Below are 15,442 nucleotides of genomic sequence, written 5' to 3'. Positions count from 1 at the left end.
GGATGCCTGTAACAGACGCCAGCCCATAAACCTGCGCCGCGTTCGACAAGCCCGCCAGTGCCGTTCTATCTATCTACTATTAATGCGGCCAATACAATGGTCCGAGATGTGGGGGTTTAAGAAACATTGTGTCTTTAACTTGGAATGTACGTTCCCCATTGCTGGTCGTGTGACACAGTCAAACGTGGACAACCCCGCCCGCCCAACCGGCCTATCGGCGCGACCGTTCCACCGCCGCCGGGCTCAGCGCCGCCGTGCTGGCCGACCGCTCCACGCCGGCAGCAGCGGCACCACCAGGCACCACGGGCGTCAGGCCCGTCACGGGCGTCAGGGCGCCGCTGGGCGTGAGCGGGGCGGGCGTCGTCGTGCGCGTCGGCGGGGCCGAGCGGTTGTGCGCCATGTGGGCCTTGACCAGGTGGCCCGCTGCCAGGGCCGAGCAGAGAGACAGCTCGCCCGCCAGCGTGGCGGCAGCGATGATGCGGGCGAGGCGGCGGGCGTTCTCGCCGGGGCTTGTGGGGTGGGGCCCGCGGACGCCGAGCAGGTCGAGCATGGCGCCCTGCGGCTCGAGGATCGTGCCGCCACCGATGGTGCCGACCTCGATGGACGGCATGGACACGGAGATCTGCAGGTTGCCCCGCAGGTTCTTCATAATGGTGATGCAGTTGGCGCTCTCGACGACCTGGGCCGGGTCCTGGCCCGTGGCGATGTAGATGGCGGCGACAATGTTGGCGGCGTGGGCGTTGAAGCCGCCAATGGCGCCGGCCATGGCGGAGCCAATCAGGTTCTTCGAGATGTTGAGGTCGACGAGCGTGTCGACCTCCGTCTTGAGCACGTTGCGGACCACGTCGCCGGGGATAATGGCCTCGGCCACGACGCTCTTGCCGCGGCCGTCGATCCAGTTGAGCGCCGCGGCCTTCTTGTCGATGCAGTAGTTGCCGCTCAGCGACACAATGTTCATGTCCTCGAAGCCGGCCTCGTTCATCATGACGTTGAGCGCGTGCTCGACGCCCTTGGAAATCATGTTCATGCCCATGGCGTCGCCCGTCGTCGTCTTGAAGCGCACATACAGGTTAGTGCCCGCCAGCGCCGTCTTCATGTGCGACAGGCGCGCGAAGCGGCTCGTCGAGTTGAACGCCTTGCGCATCGTGTTCTGGCCCGCCTCCGAGTCCAGCCAGATCTTGGCCGCGCCCGCACGCTCGACCGTCTCGAAGCTCAGGCACGGGCCGCGCGTCATGCCGTCCGCCGTCAGCACCGTCACCGCACCGCCGCCGGCGTTGATGGCCTTGCAGCCCCGGCTCGTGCTCGCGACCAGCACGCCCTCCGTGGTGGCCATCGGGATGAAGTAGCTCTTGCCGTCAATGACAATGGGACCGGCCACGCCGACGGGGATGGGCATGTAGCCCACGACGTTCTCGCAGCACTGCCCAAAGACCTGGGCCCAGTTGTAGTTCTCAAAGGGCAGCTCGGACTCGTCGAGCAGACCCGTGAGCTCCTCCGTGGCCTTGGTGCGGGCAATGGTGGCGCGCCGGATCTTGACGGCGCGGGTGTAATCATTGAGCGTCTTCTCGAGCGCGTAGCCGGGAATCTTGCCGCGCAGCGACAGGTAGACAAGCTCGCCGTCCGTCAGCTCCTGTGCGCGGTGGTCCTTGAGCATCTGCTCCATCTCGGCGGGGGTGCGCTGGATCAGGGCCGCCTGGGCCTTGGCGGCCTGCAGGTCGGCCTGCGACGGGCTGGGCTTGGGGGCGCCCTCGCGCTGCTTCAGGGGCCGCATGGCGAGCAGCTCGCCCTCGTCGTCCGTCAGGGCGGGCGTCATGGGCTTGTTGCCGATGGGGGTGGGCGGCATGTACTCGCCCATGGGCAGCGTGGCGGACGCGGTGTCGTTGAACTTTTGGGCCTGGGCCAGCTCACGGGGGTCGATGGGGTGGTCGGGCACGTTGGGGTCCTTGATGCCCCAGCGGGCGACGTTGAACAGGTAACCGTTGAGGACAACACTCAGGGCCAGAGCAACGATAATCCACTTGGACAGAACGGGATCCTCGAGGCTCTTGAGGATGCTGTCGACCATGCGGCCGCCGACGCCGCCGTAGGTCAGGTCCGAGGCGGTGGAGCCGGCGGCCGAGCTAGAGGCGCCGTGGCTGCCGGAGCGGCTGCCCGTGGGCAGGGCGTAGTGGACCGACGGGAACTCGAGCTCGTACTTGATTGGAGTGAGGATGGTGACGACAGTGTCGCGGTTCTGCGCCTTGGCCGAGGCCAGGATGGTGTCGAGACCGCTGGCGGCGACCTTGAAGGGATCGACGGGCGGGGAGGCGACGACGCCACCGAGGCCACCGGTCATGGACGAGATGGAGGCCAGCGAGTCGGCGCTGCGGAAGGGCAGCGTGCAGAGGTTGAGGACATTGATAATGACAAACCCAGTGACCATGAGGACCTTGAACTTGGGGACGCTGGTGCTCTTAATCTGGCGGCCAAAGATGGAGGCGGCGGGCTCGCCGCGGCCGTCGGTGCGGAAGCCGTCGTTGCTCTGGGCGACGTTCTCGGCAACGCGGCGGCTGACGCCGTCGTCCTCGAGGGCGCGGCGCAGCTCGACGTGGCGCTTGATGCGGTTGATTTCGAGCTTGATGCAGAGGATGGCACTGTAAAACGTAAACAGCAGGACACAGTCAAAAACAAGAATCCAGGCGGCGAGGAAGCAGAACTGCTGCAGGCCGCCCTGGACGCCCGAGGCGGCGCCGATGACAAGAATCAGAATCTCAATGGCGTAGTCGCGCACAATGTCGTAGCCCTTCTCCTTGATGGCCATCTGGATGGCGTACTGGATGACGCTGGGCGAGCTGGTGGTGGTGACCTTCTTGGCCGACGCGGCGGCGGCGCGGGACGACGATTTCTTGGATGAGTCCGAAGCAGCAGCGGCGACGGCGGCGGCAACCGGACGCTCCAGGTTGCGGCGGCGCTCGAGGGCGTGGGACAGCACGGCTTTGGTCAGAGCAATATTCTTCTCAAAGCCAATGGTGACGACCAAAAACGGCAGGCCCTCGGACAGCAGGACCATGCTAACGGGGACGCCGAGCTTGGTGGTGACGATGAGGCCGAAGAGGAAGGCAAAGGTGGACGAGAAGAGGACGCTGGTGCCGAGCCAGAAGTTGGAGCCGAGGCGGCGCATGGACAGAAAGAGCGAGACAAACGTCAGGTGCATGGACAGGTAGCCGAGGACCATGATGATGATGTCGAGCGTGTCGGCGTTCTTGAGCAGGTCGACAAACTCGACCCAGCCGTTCTGCAGCCAGCGCAGGATGCTGGAGCCGGGCTGGGCCGCGCCGGCGGCCTTCATGATCCACATCTTCTTCTCGCGGCCGTGCTCCTCGGTGACGCGGGTGGCCGAGGCGTCGTCGGCATGCTGCTGCCGGTCGGCATCGGCACTGTTGTCCGCCGCCTCGTGCAGCGGGATCTCGCGGGCGGCCGACGTGAACTGGGCGGCGTCGTCGTAGGCGGCCGCAAAGGCCAGCGAGGTGTCCTGCGAATAGGCGCCGAGCGGGTTGGCGGTCGAGGGCAGGGCGGAGACGGAAATGTTGGCGGGGATGGGGACGCTGTCGACGAGTGGGGCCGTCTTGGGGGCGCTGTCCGACGAGGACTCGGGGAAGACAAAGGTCAGGAGGGCGAGGTGGTCGGCGGTCTTGGGGACGCGCGCCGCGTCCACGTCCCAGGGCTGCCACTTCCAGGCGGTGTCGGCGCTGACGCGCAGGCTGCGGCTGCCCTCGGACAGCGACGACCAGTCGGCGCGGCGGACGGAGCGGGAGGCGTCAAAGATGCTCTCCTCGAGCAGGCCCATGTAGGTGGAGCTGGCGAGGACGGCGACGATGACGACGGTGTGGATGGGGTGGGAGGAGGTGAGGCTGGACAAGAGCTGCAGCAGCGGGGTGAGCTTCTTGTTGAGCCACGACGGTGCGGCGGCCTGGGCGGCGGGCTGCTCGCCGCGGAAGCGGGAGGGCAAAAAGGCCGAGGCGGAGGAAATCATGGTCGATATGGCGGTGGTGGGCAATGGTTCGCGTTGAGGCTATTGGGGATGCATTGGCTGGCAGGTCGAGGGGCGCGTCAACTGTCAACTGTCGAGAGCTGGAGACGCGTGATGTTAGCATGGGGACGTCACAAGTGAGGCTTTTCAAAAGCTGGCGATGCTCAGAGAAACGCTCGTGTGCAGGATGACAAAGCTGAGGAAGGCGCAATGGAGTGGCACGGAGTACAGCAGGCAGGCAGGCAGGCAGCTGTTTATTGGGAGGCATGTGAAATGCACGTACATGTGAGGTAGGATTGGCGGGTGGTCGACGAGCAGTCGGCAGGCAACTGGGCAATTGGCCGTTACCGGGAGGAGATTGCAGCCAGAACAGAGCTTGCGAGAGCCAGCGTTGAGGGAGAAAGATGAGGCTGTAAACTGCAAAGTTCCGAGGAAAAGGGAAGGGGAAAGGGAAGGGGAGGAAAAGAAGATAGAGACAAGGGGCACGAGAAAAATCTCCAGAAAGGAGAGATAGGGGAAGAGGAGAACCACTGGACGGTGTGGCGACGGTGGAGTCGTGGCAGAAAAAGAAGGGCATAAGGGGGGTGACGAGAAGGAAAAGGAGAGGAGGTTAAAATGAAAGAGGAAGCCCGCCAAAAAAGCAGATGGTGAAAGACGGTGAACAATGGCAGAAAAGGATCCACTTTGGTGGTTGATCTGGGCAGGAACAAGTGTGGAGCGTGGAGCATGGAGCGTGGAAGGAGCAGGGGTAAACGGTACAAACTCAAAACAGAAGGAACGACGCAGTGCACGTCTACGACATAAGGTACGCTGTGTGGTTGCGAATAAATAAGACGGACGCGGGAGATCATTACAGGCCGAGGCCAAGGAAAAACAGGATTGCGAGGCAAACAACGTTCGAGCAACGAAAGCGCACGCCGAAGATTGCCCGTCCCGGGTAGGCTTCTTGCCGGGAGATGCTAGGGGACGATCAGAGAGCAAAATGGAAGGCTTAAAAAGGCAGACCAAAACGATGCAAGGCAGTTAGTGGGCTCCTTCCTTTGATTCGGCTGGACGGCGAGACAAAAACCAGGCTGCGCCTTCCCGATTGCGACTTGAAAAAAAAAAATGTGGGGTCCACAGGCTCGTCCGTCGCAGCTTCCCGTCAAAGTCGTTGTCTCCTATTGGCACATCTTACATTGAAGACCGTCGGGATTGGACAGTGCCAAGTACAGCGGTTGCAGCCAATTGGAGACAGCGAGACAGCACAATTCTCCATACAGGAGGATGTTCACAGCATCGAAGTCACCTCGACAGCCAAAGCCCGGTAAGAACAGCCAGAAAGGCTAGAACCAAAGGACATCAAAAAGGAATTCCATCTTGCGTCGGCTAGGAATCAGAAAGCGGCGTCCGTGGTACGGCACTGCGAATTCGTGGTAACATCGCGTGCGCTGCCAAAGACGCAGTTTTAGGCCTCTTAGGCCTCCTTTAGCGCTAAATTCCATTCCCTGGCACCTTGCGCTGCTTCGCTGCTCATCTCCAAGTACGAAGTAAGAGTTCATGTTTTTGAAGCTCGAGGTACGAAGTATTCGGTCCCAAAAGCCACAGGCGATACGTGTTATTCCTCGGCCGCGTGGAACCCACCGGTCCCATCAATCCTCCAAAGCTCTCGAGTACTCGATCCATCATGTCAGGAAGCAACTGCCGAAGGAGTAGGAATCGTCACGATGGGCATGCTGGCGTCATTTCATGCTGGGTTCGAGAGAAGGGCATCTACTCTGCGCGACATGGACACAACATCTACTGCACATGAGACGACTGCCGTACACGCGCAGCCAAATCTGGCCACTCTGGGTGACTAAGCCTGGTGATATTATTCCATGAAGCGAAGGGGCGGGGCAGAGCATCTATACCCCATCATTTACACCTCAGAGAATACTGCGTACCAGTTCGAACATTGTAACCGTGTTCGTCATATTTTTAACAACAAGGACGAAGACGTGAATTTCAACAGCATCAGCAATGTCCATCATCACAAAACTGCCGTGCGAGATCATCAACGCAGTGCTGCGGCACGTTGGCAGCCTGCAAAACTTGTCCTCTGCATTGCTCACTTGCCGTCATGTCTACTCCAGCTTCCAAGAAAACCCACACGTCGCAGTCGACATTCTGCAGCGACAGATCGCCCCAGAGCTGCTTCCGTACGCCGTTTCCGTGATGGAAGCATCGCGTCTTGGTCCACGAACAGACCCAACGGTCCAGGCGCTGCTCGATAAGCTCAACAGGGAGCTGCACACGGCGTCGCAAGAGGCGCAAGAGTTGCAGCGAAGGGCGCTTGCAAGCCAGCTGGCGACAATGCCGTTCCCACTGCTGTCGCAGATGAGCCATATACACGACGTCATCCACAGCTTCGTAACGGCATTTTCGGCCAGTGCATGGACACTTCTGTCGTCCCGGATCGTGCCTGCACACAGCGGAGAGGGCGTGTCTCTGTCACCAAAGGAATACATTCGCTTCTGTCGCGCCTTTTACCGCATGGAATTATACTTCCGCCTCTTTCCACACTCTGACTCGCTGGACGAAGAAACAAGTAGCGGTGCCCCGTTTCTACGCATGTTTCCGGCGTGGGAAAACGAGGCGATTGGCTGTGTGCAAGACTTTCTCGAACTTCAATTTTCAAAAGGTGCCATCGTCCTCCTTGCCCTTATGCTTATCGTATTTCTTCTTATTTTTCATGCTAATTATGACTCATAAAGCCTCCCGGGACATTGTTGCCCATGATGTTTTCTTTGGCGAGATGAGCATCGACTATCTCACGCCGGGCCATATGAACCTTTCAAGACAGGCTTGGGTAAGAAAACAACTACATTCTTACTCCACTAAACTACGTCTTTTTATATATATATATATACTAACGTATATAATATGTCTTTCTAGCTAGGCCAAGGTGTTTATTTTACGCATCAACTCTTAATAAAAACGGCGTACAACGCAAGGCGACAACTCCTAATGTCTACGTTTACGTCCAACGGATCGGATCTACACGAAACACTCATCGAACTATACGCGGAAGACCGACGCGTCAACGACACGCCGCTGCAAGGCTATTCCAAAGAGAAACGAGAGGCCCTGTTTCAGCCATCGGAACCTCGACACGATGCCGACAGGGGTCCCTTTGAGGCATGGTGGGCCGCCAACAAAGAACTGCCCCTCCATAGCTCGCTCATGATGTACCACAATGCGGGATTCCGCGAACGGGCATATGTTCTCTGGGACGAGGATCGTCTGAAGCGATACAGCTTACTCGGGCTGTTCACTGGAAATGCACCCGAGTCGGAGCTGGAGCTGGAGGATACGATAGAGGAGCATGATGTTATGGAAGCGTCATTTGATGCCCGGTCCGAGATCTACCAGAAGGGCGGCCAAGGATACTGGAGCAAGGATGACGAAAATCGGATTGTATGGCCAGAGATATCCAGTGGGCACTGAAGCATAATACTGTTTGAGGTTCTGTGTATTCATTTGTCAGAAAAAAGAGAAGAAAAAGGAAGACAAAACATGTGAGATGACTCCTCTGACAATAAATAAAAAGATTACCCAGGTCAAACCAGATTCCCAAAAGCCAATGTTCGCGTAAGGATCCGTAGCCACATTACTGTTGATGAACATCTTCTCCAACTTCCACCATTGAAGTGCTCGGTACCTCAGAGAGGAGAATGGCACTTAAAGTACTTAATGTGGACTGACTCAAAATCGAAAAGATTTAAAAAACGCAAAAAAAAGACGCCCCGAAAGGCGAAAAGAAAATCGAACTCTGCGTCGGCCGGGAATCGAACCCGGGGCCTGTCGAGCTTGCATCGGATCATGTAATCCGGCCTGGCAACGACAGATTTTACCACTAAACCACCGACGCCTGTCGTAAGGGCTACTTCTTGGTTCGCTCGTTTTTATACTGTTGTTACGCACACTGGCTTCGTGATGCCAGGAACAAGAAAGAGGGTATTGAGTCGGGGCGGGATGCCCATGATTATGTAAGCACGCGATTAGATAAGCCGCCCCTTTCCTGACAAAGGGTATTCCTCTAATTGTTCATCAACGAAACTACATCATGTCAGCGCGACTAGAAGAGCATATGCGAATCCGAAGGCAGTTCCAAGCCTGCGGGGCAAAGAGGTTAGGGCCTATACTACCAGATGAAATCCTCGACCAGTTTACGGCAGCCGTCACCGCCGACGACCGCGATGCCGTCCGGGCGCTCCTCGATACATACTTTCCGGATCGGACCCAGCTAATTCCGGGCCAGTACAATATCCACGAGCTGTTCCCAGTCATCAGCCAGGCGGCCCGAAACGACCAAGCCGACGTCCTGAAAGAACTCTTTGTGCCGTACCCGTTCCCTTACCAGTCAACGGACTTTGTAGCGCGGGAGGCCATTGATGCCGGTTCTAAACATACACTCCTCCTTCTTCTCGAGCACGGGTGGGACATTAATCAACGAATCCACCCCGGCCCTAACGTGTTGGAATCGCTCCTACACCTCGGCGCTCAAGACCGGGACATGGTTATATGGTTGGTCGCCCACGGCGCAAGCCTTAACGTACGGCCGGAGCATAAAGACATGACGGGTATGTCCCAGGCCGTGGAGCACACCTCGCTCGAATTAGTGCGGGAGCTGGTGGACGAATGGGGGGGAGACGTCCACCGGGGACAGCTATTACACCATGCCCTTAAGCGACAGTCGCGGACGCAGTCCGGGACACCGGTATCTAAGCCCGCGGCCGCCAGCGACATTGTGGAAATGCTTGGCTTATTACTAGAACGTGGCGCGCCACTGAACCTGACCTTCTACGCCGACGACGAAGCATCATCCCAAAAATATCGCAACTCTGACCATGGCACCCCCTTACACGAGGCGGCATATATGGGCCACGTCGAGGCCGTTCAGTACCTACTGGCGCAGGGTGCTGACACGAGTATTGTAAGCACCAGGAGCAAGACAACGGCGCTGGCATGGGCCGAAAAGGCCGGCCACGAGGACGTGGTTGCTATGTTACGGGAGCCAGACCAGTATAAGTTGTAAAGGAGTAAAGGGAGGACAGCGCGTTATTTGTATTGTTGATGTTTCTTCATTTGCATTTCATATTTTTAGGATTTTTACTCAATACGCATAGTGGGGCAGAGGACTACAGATTGTACTTTTTCGAAGGGATGGTTTTCACGAGGATGAAGTGAGATGAATTATTGGACGAGAATGTATTTTAACTACGTTTTACCGAAAGGTGACGGATAATAATGCGACTAGACAGATGACGGGCTATGTATTCTAGCGGTTGGATTCGGGGCTCGATCGATGGGAATTGTATTATATAATACAACGGATATAAATAACGTCTAAACAAGTAAACTATTGTTATGAGTGGTTGTGGGATAGGTCTTCACGATAGATTGTTGATGAAAAGCACTGGTTTCGAGGGCGAAGGTAGGTGTGTATTGTAACAGAGACTAATTCTTACCCCTTCCCAGTGGGAAGAAAGGAGTCCTCTTATTTAAGGAGAAAGCTTTTCGTTAGCGTGGCGTTAGCGTGAGGCTGGGGACCAGCCACCCCGCGCCTTATTATGTAAGCCTAGTCACATGATTCGTGGCCTACGGTTCATGACAATTAGTAAAAATATTTATTAAACTAAGTAAATCCTTTAAAATGTAGAACGGATACTACCTTGTAGTGTATAACTCTCGAAACTAGTTTAAAAAAAATAAAAAGGAAATCCAACTTGCGTCGGCCGGGAATCGAACCCGGGGCCTGTCGAAGTTGCGACAGATCATGTGATCTGACTTGGCAACGACAGATTTTACCACTAAACCACCGACGCTTGGGCTTGTTGCTGTTATATTCGAATGCGCAGTATCCAGGATTATGAGTCTCACTTGTGAAGACTTCATTCATGCACGCCGTACACGCTGCTCCCTACACATATACAACTCCACCCCTTTTGGACAGTTGCAACGACTGTCTGCTGTGTTTGTTTCTTCTTCCTTCCCTTTTCCCGGTCCTGTTTTTCTCGACTGTGTCCGCCCTATGCGTCTTACATTTGCATGCTTTACGTTTGTCTCCCTTGCAGGCAACAAAGAAGCGCCCTGACGGCAACGTGTTACGCCCTGAGAGCCCTGAACAGGCTGCTCCCGCTCGCATCTGACAAAGAGAATGCGGCCGGGCTAATCAATCGGGTTAATCGATCGGGTTAATCAATCGGGCCAACCGTCTTATTCGGCCATCATTTGGCTCGTTTTGGCTCGTTTGGCTCATTGGCTCATTGGCTCATTGGCCTTGCGATTGTACGCCCGACGCGTCGTCAACTTGGCTTAGCATTGCTCGTCCCACACTGCTGCCCGCCGGCTGTCTCTCTCCCGGAATCGTCATCTTCCGAAGGCGGCGACGCAAGGAAAAAAAAAAAGAAAAAAGAAAGAAAACAGACAGACATAAAGCTTCACACCAACACGGACTGCCGTTCCGCCGCGTCTGGGAAAGTGTGGGTGAACCATGTGACCGTTTCTTCGGCTTTCTTCTTTCACTAGATTTTCTCTTTCCTGGCTTTTGTGTGTCTCTTTTCCGGCTTTTCTCTTGCCTCGCTTTTCTCTTCTTTTTGAATTACGTCAACACATTATTCGGACAATTTCCGCGCGTGTTACAAGGGATGTGCTCATTAGCATGGCCCAACGGCCGGTGTCCCTCTGAATTCGTGACATATGCCGCCCTGCCGACGTTCAGTATCCTTCTTATACAACGTTAATGTGATGACATTGAGCAAAGAAGCTCTGCAATTTACAAAACGAGAGCATTGTGTAGAGCTGCGCCTGTTGTGCCGTGGCACGTGACGGGCCTTCGGACTTGCTATCGCGCCGTTGACATCCTAGCTCTTAGCGGTCTGACAGCTCGCCGTAGTGCTCCGTACTATGCATAACACTTGACATGCAAAGCTCTAGTAAGACAGCTTTTGTCACACGGCAGCACAGCTCCACCGCTCCCCCCCTCCCCCCCCCTTCTTATCAGCGCTGACGACATCGACGCACGACGACAGAGACCGGCCATGTTCTCCCATTTTCCGCAAGCACTACGACCTGCTCTTCTTCGTAGTCACTGCTAGCAACTGCGTCGCATGCAATTGCTCGTCGTCGTGCCATGGTCGACGACACATTCAACCCGGCGTTGATCGTCGTTGATTTGCAAGAAGACTTTTGTCCACCTGTGAGTTTTTTATTTTTACTTTTTTTTTTTACGTTTTTAAACGTCCGACACATCGCCCCCCCATCGGTGACGATAGACAGTCCTGACGTGAACAGAACGGCACCCTGGCCGTTGCCGAGGGCCGCGCCATCGTCGCCGTCGTCAACGAGCTGCTGGCCCGCCCGCGCTTTGTGCTGCGCGTCGCCACCAAAGACTGGCACCCGCCCGACCACATCTCGTTTGCGAGCAACCACCCGGGCAAGCGGCCGTTTGTCGACTTTGCGACCGTCACCAACCCGCTGAACCCGCGCGAGCCGTCGTACCAGACGCGCCTGTGGCCGGTCCACTGCGTGCAAAACTCGCCGGGCGCGCAGCTGCTGCCCGACCTGGACATGCGGCGCGTCGACGTGGTCGTCGAAAAGGGCACCCACAAGGACGTCGAGATGTACAGCGCCATCTACGACCCGTTTACGAACCCGCGCGTCAGCGACAGCGGCCTCGTCGCGCGCCTCCGCGCGCACCGCGTGACGCACGTCTACGTCGTCGGCCTGGCCGCCGACTACTGCGTGCGCAGCACGGCGCTGGATGCGCTGCACGAAGGGTTTGTGACGTACATTGTCGAGGAGGGCACGCGCGCCGTGGACCCGGACGCGTGGCCGGCCGAGCGCGCGGCGCTGGCGGCGGCCGGCGTGCAGATTGTGCACATGGACAGCCCCGCCGTGGCCCAGCTGGGGTGACGAGGACCGGGGGTTGGCTTGAAACTACATCGTACGCAGGTTATGACAAGAGCAGCCAAGCAGCTACGCATCGGTCTGGCGCCACACAGGATCGCGGCGGCAGCCATCGAGATGGTTGGCTGCGACGATGCACGGAGACCCCCCTTGTTTGAATCTGGTCCTTTTTTTCCTTTTTGGGCCGCCGGCCGAGATGGACGCGCGTGCTGTATCTCCGTATTTTTAACACCCTCCGGACACGATGCCCCCATCAGGCAAAAATCCGAAAGGCCCCGTGGATCGTTGGAAAAAAGGAACCGGTGCGGCTGGCTCCTATCGCCCAAGGTCCAAGAGATTTCCATTGGCAAAGGATCAGGATGGGCCAGGAGGGGGGGGCGCCCGGTGCCCAGACTTGAGCTAAGACTGGAGAAAGGGCTTTCTGTCTGTGGGGTGCCGGTGCGCAGGTGGCACGACGGACGAGGCAAAGAGGAAAAAGGGAAATGGCCTTGGGCTCATGTAGGCGAGAGGGTTCTTCAAATAGAGAAAACGTAAACCGTCTTCAATAGCAGTGAAGGAGAAAAGGCGACATAACATTCTGATACAATAGGACGCAAGGGGACAGCATACGGCGTAGTAAGCAATTACTGCCGTTTGCGGTGTACCGTGTTCTCACGTTATTTTCCGCATAACGTTCCGACCTCAATGGCAATTGCTTGGCTGAAATGGCGACATTGCTGCACCGTTTCCCAGTGAGTCAACGCGGCCAGGCGCACGTTGCAGCTTCGGACGGGCGTCGTATCGGCCGCTTTTCAGTTTTCAGCTTTCGCACATCTACTTGGCCAGTGTTGATGCGGAGACGGACTCGCCCAGGCGGTGTGGGTGGGCGACGTGGAGGATGGCTGGCGTCGGGTCGGACGGCACTTCTCGTTCACATTTTTTTCTTTTTTTCTGTTATTATTTATTTTCTTTTCTCTATTATTTTTTTAAAAAAAAGGTCAGTCCGTTTCTTTTTACGTTACAACCCCGAACCAACATCAAGAGGGTAGCCTCCTTGCCGACGCCGTAAACGTTAATGTGAGGAGACGAAGTGGGCAGGGGACAAGGAAGCAGAGCCGAGTGGTGGCTTTGAAATTAGTAGTCGTCAGAAGCGGACTACAAACGACAGTTCATATTATGATACGGAACACTAGCCTCTGCATCCACTGGCCGTAGACACAATCTCACACCCTAGGCACAACTTTGTTAAACAACGCCGGCACCGGACGTTGGTTTCGGTTCAGGTTTGTCCGTCAAGTATCATGTCATTCCTTTGATTTATATATCGTGACGTCCATCCTTTATCAGCATCACCACATCTACACTTCACATCTACACTTCACATCTACAAAACAAAACGCACACAACTCACACCATGGCCGTCTCAGACGACGAGCCCCGACTGGGTGACAAGGAACTAGAACAGTCCACCCTCCATAACGGCAGCCTCAATGGCAGCCTCTCCGACGGACCTGCCGAGGGCCAGCCGTCTGCACCACCCGACGAAAAGGACGTAAAGGACGAAAAGGACGTTGTCGAGACCGGGACGGATGCAAACGCAGCTGCCGCCCCAGCGCCCTCGGCCGCCGAACCACTCTACGAAGACGGCCGCTCGACGCTGCAGACCGTCCTCATCATGGTGTCGCTCTGCTCCGCGCTCTTCCTCGGCGCCCTCGACGTCACCATCGTCACCGTCGCCATCCCCACCATCTCGGCCGAGTTCCACAGCACCATTGGCTACACCTGGATCGGCTCCTCCTACCTGCTGGCCAACGCCGCCACCGCGCCCTCCTGGGGCAAGATCTCGGACATCTGGGGCCGCAAGCCGGTGCTGCTCGGCGCCGTCGCCATCTTCTGGGTCGGCTCGCTGCTCTGCGCCGTCAGCCGCAACATGACCATGCTCATCGTCGCCCGCGCCGTCCAGGGCATCGGCAGCGGCGGCATCATCATCCTCGTCAACGTGTGCATCGGCGACCTCTTCTCCATGCGCCGCCGCGGCCAGTACTACGGCTTCACGGGGCTCGTCTGGGCCGTCGCCGGCGGCATCGGCCCCGTCGTCGGCGGCGCCCTGACCCAGCACGCCACCTGGCGCTGGTGCTTCTACCTCAACCTGCCCATCTCCGGCGCCGGCTTCGTCTTGTTGGTCCTGGTCCTGCGCCTGCACAACCCCAAGACCCCCATGCGCGCCGGCCTCGCCGCCGTCGACTGGCTCGGCAGCGCCGCCGTGTGCGCCGGCACCCTGCTGGTGCTGCTCGGCCTGACCTTTGGCGGCGTCCTGTACCCCTGGGCGTCGCCCGCCGTCGTGGCCCTGATCGTCGTCGGCGCCCTCGTCCTCGTCGCCTTTGCCGCCGTCGAGGCCCGCGTCGCCCGCTACCCCATCATCCCGCTGCGCCTCTTCCGCGCGCGCGTCGCCGTCGCCTCCTTTGTCTGCTGCTTCTTCCACGGCGTCGTCTTCGTCGCCGGCAGCTACTACCTCCCGCTCTACTTCCAGGCCGTCCTCGGCGCCCCGCCGCTGCTGTCCGGCGTCTACGTCCTGCCCTACTCCGTCAGCCTCTCCGTCGCGAGCGCCGCCACCGGCGTCGCCATCAAGAAGACGGGCGTCTACCGGCCCTTTATCATTGGCGGCTTCGTGCTGCTGGCGCTCGGCTTCGGCCTCTTGGCCGACCTCGGCGACCGCGCCCACTGGGCCAAGATCGTCCTGTACCAGCTCGTCGCCGCCCTCGGCGTCGGCCCCAACTTCCAGGCGCCCCTGCTGTCGCTGCACACCACCGTCGACCGCCGCGACATCGCCTCCGCCACCGCCACCTTTGGCTTCGTCCGCCAGATGGCCACCACCGTCTCCATCGTCCTCGGCGGCGTCGTCTTCCAGAACCGCATGCAGCAGCAGCACGACGCCCTCGTCGCCGTCCTCGGCCCGGACGCCGCCGCCCTCCTGTCCGGCCGCAACGCCGCCGCCAGCGTCGACGCCGTCGCCACCCTCCTCACCGACCCCGCCGCCCGCCAGACCGCCCGCACCGCCTACTGGGTCGCCCTCCGCACCATGTTCGCCCTCTACGCCGCGCTGGCCGGCGCCGGGCTCCTGGGCTCCCTGTTCATCACCCAGACGACCCTGAGCAACGAGCACGTCGCCCACAAGACGGGCCTCGACGGCATGCGCGGCCGCGACGACGACGACGACGACGACACGAAGACCAAGAAGACCAAAAAGGCGCAGCAGACCCACAGCGACGGCGCGACGGGTGTAAAGATGGAGGCATAAGCGGGGAGGACGGGGCATTCTTTTGCTTTTTTATTGTTTCTTTTCCATTCATCATGGGTCAGCGTGGCATCATAAACGTAGATAAAAGTACATCCAATTTCATTACCGTTGAATGACATTGACAAAGATGAAATGTGTGATTTTTTTCAAGTAATTATTGAAAGAAATTAAAATTTCCAGAAATTCAATTTTTACCATCACGTATCAGCTTTCATAGGAAAAAT

The 15,442-nt window shown here is 57.8% G+C and overlaps 6 protein-coding genes and 2 non-coding genes across 8 annotated transcripts; 5 read left to right on the top strand and 3 right to left on the bottom strand.

Annotated features, from left to right (window-relative positions):
* Positions 1-211: 211 nt before the first annotated feature.
* On the bottom strand, positions 212-4,012 carry SPBR_03567 (hydroxymethylglutaryl-CoA reductase (NADPH); the record flags this gene model as incomplete). Its single annotated transcript, XM_040761858.1, has 1 exon — positions 212-4,012. The coding sequence occupies one exon, from the start codon at positions 4,010-4,012 to the stop codon at positions 212-214; it is 3,801 nt and encodes a 1,266-aa protein (XP_040622855.1).
* Positions 4,013-6,010: 1,998 nt separating this feature from the next.
* SPBR_03847 (uncharacterized protein) lies at positions 6,011-6,742 on the top strand (the record flags this gene model as incomplete). Its single annotated transcript, XM_040762137.1, has 1 exon — positions 6,011-6,742. The coding sequence occupies one exon, from the start codon at positions 6,011-6,013 to the stop codon at positions 6,740-6,742; it is 732 nt and encodes a 243-aa protein (XP_040622854.1).
* Positions 6,743-6,997: 255 nt separating this feature from the next.
* SPBR_03867 (uncharacterized protein) lies at positions 6,998-7,477 on the top strand (the record flags this gene model as incomplete). Its single annotated transcript, XM_040762157.1, has 1 exon — positions 6,998-7,477. The coding sequence occupies one exon, from the start codon at positions 6,998-7,000 to the stop codon at positions 7,475-7,477; it is 480 nt and encodes a 159-aa protein (XP_040622853.1).
* Positions 7,478-7,803: 326 nt separating this feature from the next.
* Positions 7,804-7,901, bottom strand: SPBR_09464. Its single transcript has one exon. It is a non-coding gene; the product is annotated as a tRNA-Gly (tRNA).
* Positions 7,902-8,096: 195 nt separating this feature from the next.
* On the top strand, positions 8,097-9,068 carry SPBR_03808 (uncharacterized protein; the record flags this gene model as incomplete). Its single annotated transcript, XM_040762098.1, has 1 exon — positions 8,097-9,068. One exon carries the CDS (start codon positions 8,097-8,099, stop codon positions 9,066-9,068), a length of 972 nt encoding a protein of 323 aa, XP_040622852.1.
* Positions 9,069-9,760: 692 nt separating this feature from the next.
* On the bottom strand, positions 9,761-9,858 carry SPBR_09463. Its single transcript has one exon. It is a non-coding gene; the product is annotated as a tRNA-Gly (tRNA).
* A 1,307-nt stretch (positions 9,859-11,165) lies between these two features.
* Positions 11,166-11,947, top strand: SPBR_03836 (uncharacterized protein; the record flags this gene model as incomplete). Its single annotated transcript, XM_040762126.1, has 2 exons — positions 11,166-11,231; positions 11,327-11,947. The coding sequence occupies 2 exons, from the start codon at positions 11,166-11,168 to the stop codon at positions 11,945-11,947; spliced, it is 687 nt and encodes a 228-aa protein (XP_040622851.1).
* Positions 11,948-13,334: 1,387 nt separating this feature from the next.
* SPBR_03659 (uncharacterized protein) lies at positions 13,335-15,218 on the top strand (the record flags this gene model as incomplete). Its single annotated transcript, XM_040761949.1, has 1 exon — positions 13,335-15,218. One exon carries the CDS (start codon positions 13,335-13,337, stop codon positions 15,216-15,218), a length of 1,884 nt encoding a protein of 627 aa, XP_040622850.1.
* Positions 15,219-15,442: the final 224 nt, after the last annotated feature.

The sequence above is a fragment of the Sporothrix brasiliensis genome, assembly GCF_000820605.1.
Source record: "Sporothrix brasiliensis 5110 chromosome Unknown Cont14, whole genome shotgun sequence".
Taxonomy (NCBI): Eukaryota; Fungi; Ascomycota; class Sordariomycetes; order Ophiostomatales; family Ophiostomataceae; genus Sporothrix; species Sporothrix brasiliensis.
This window is presented reverse-complemented; position numbering and strand designations above follow the sequence as displayed.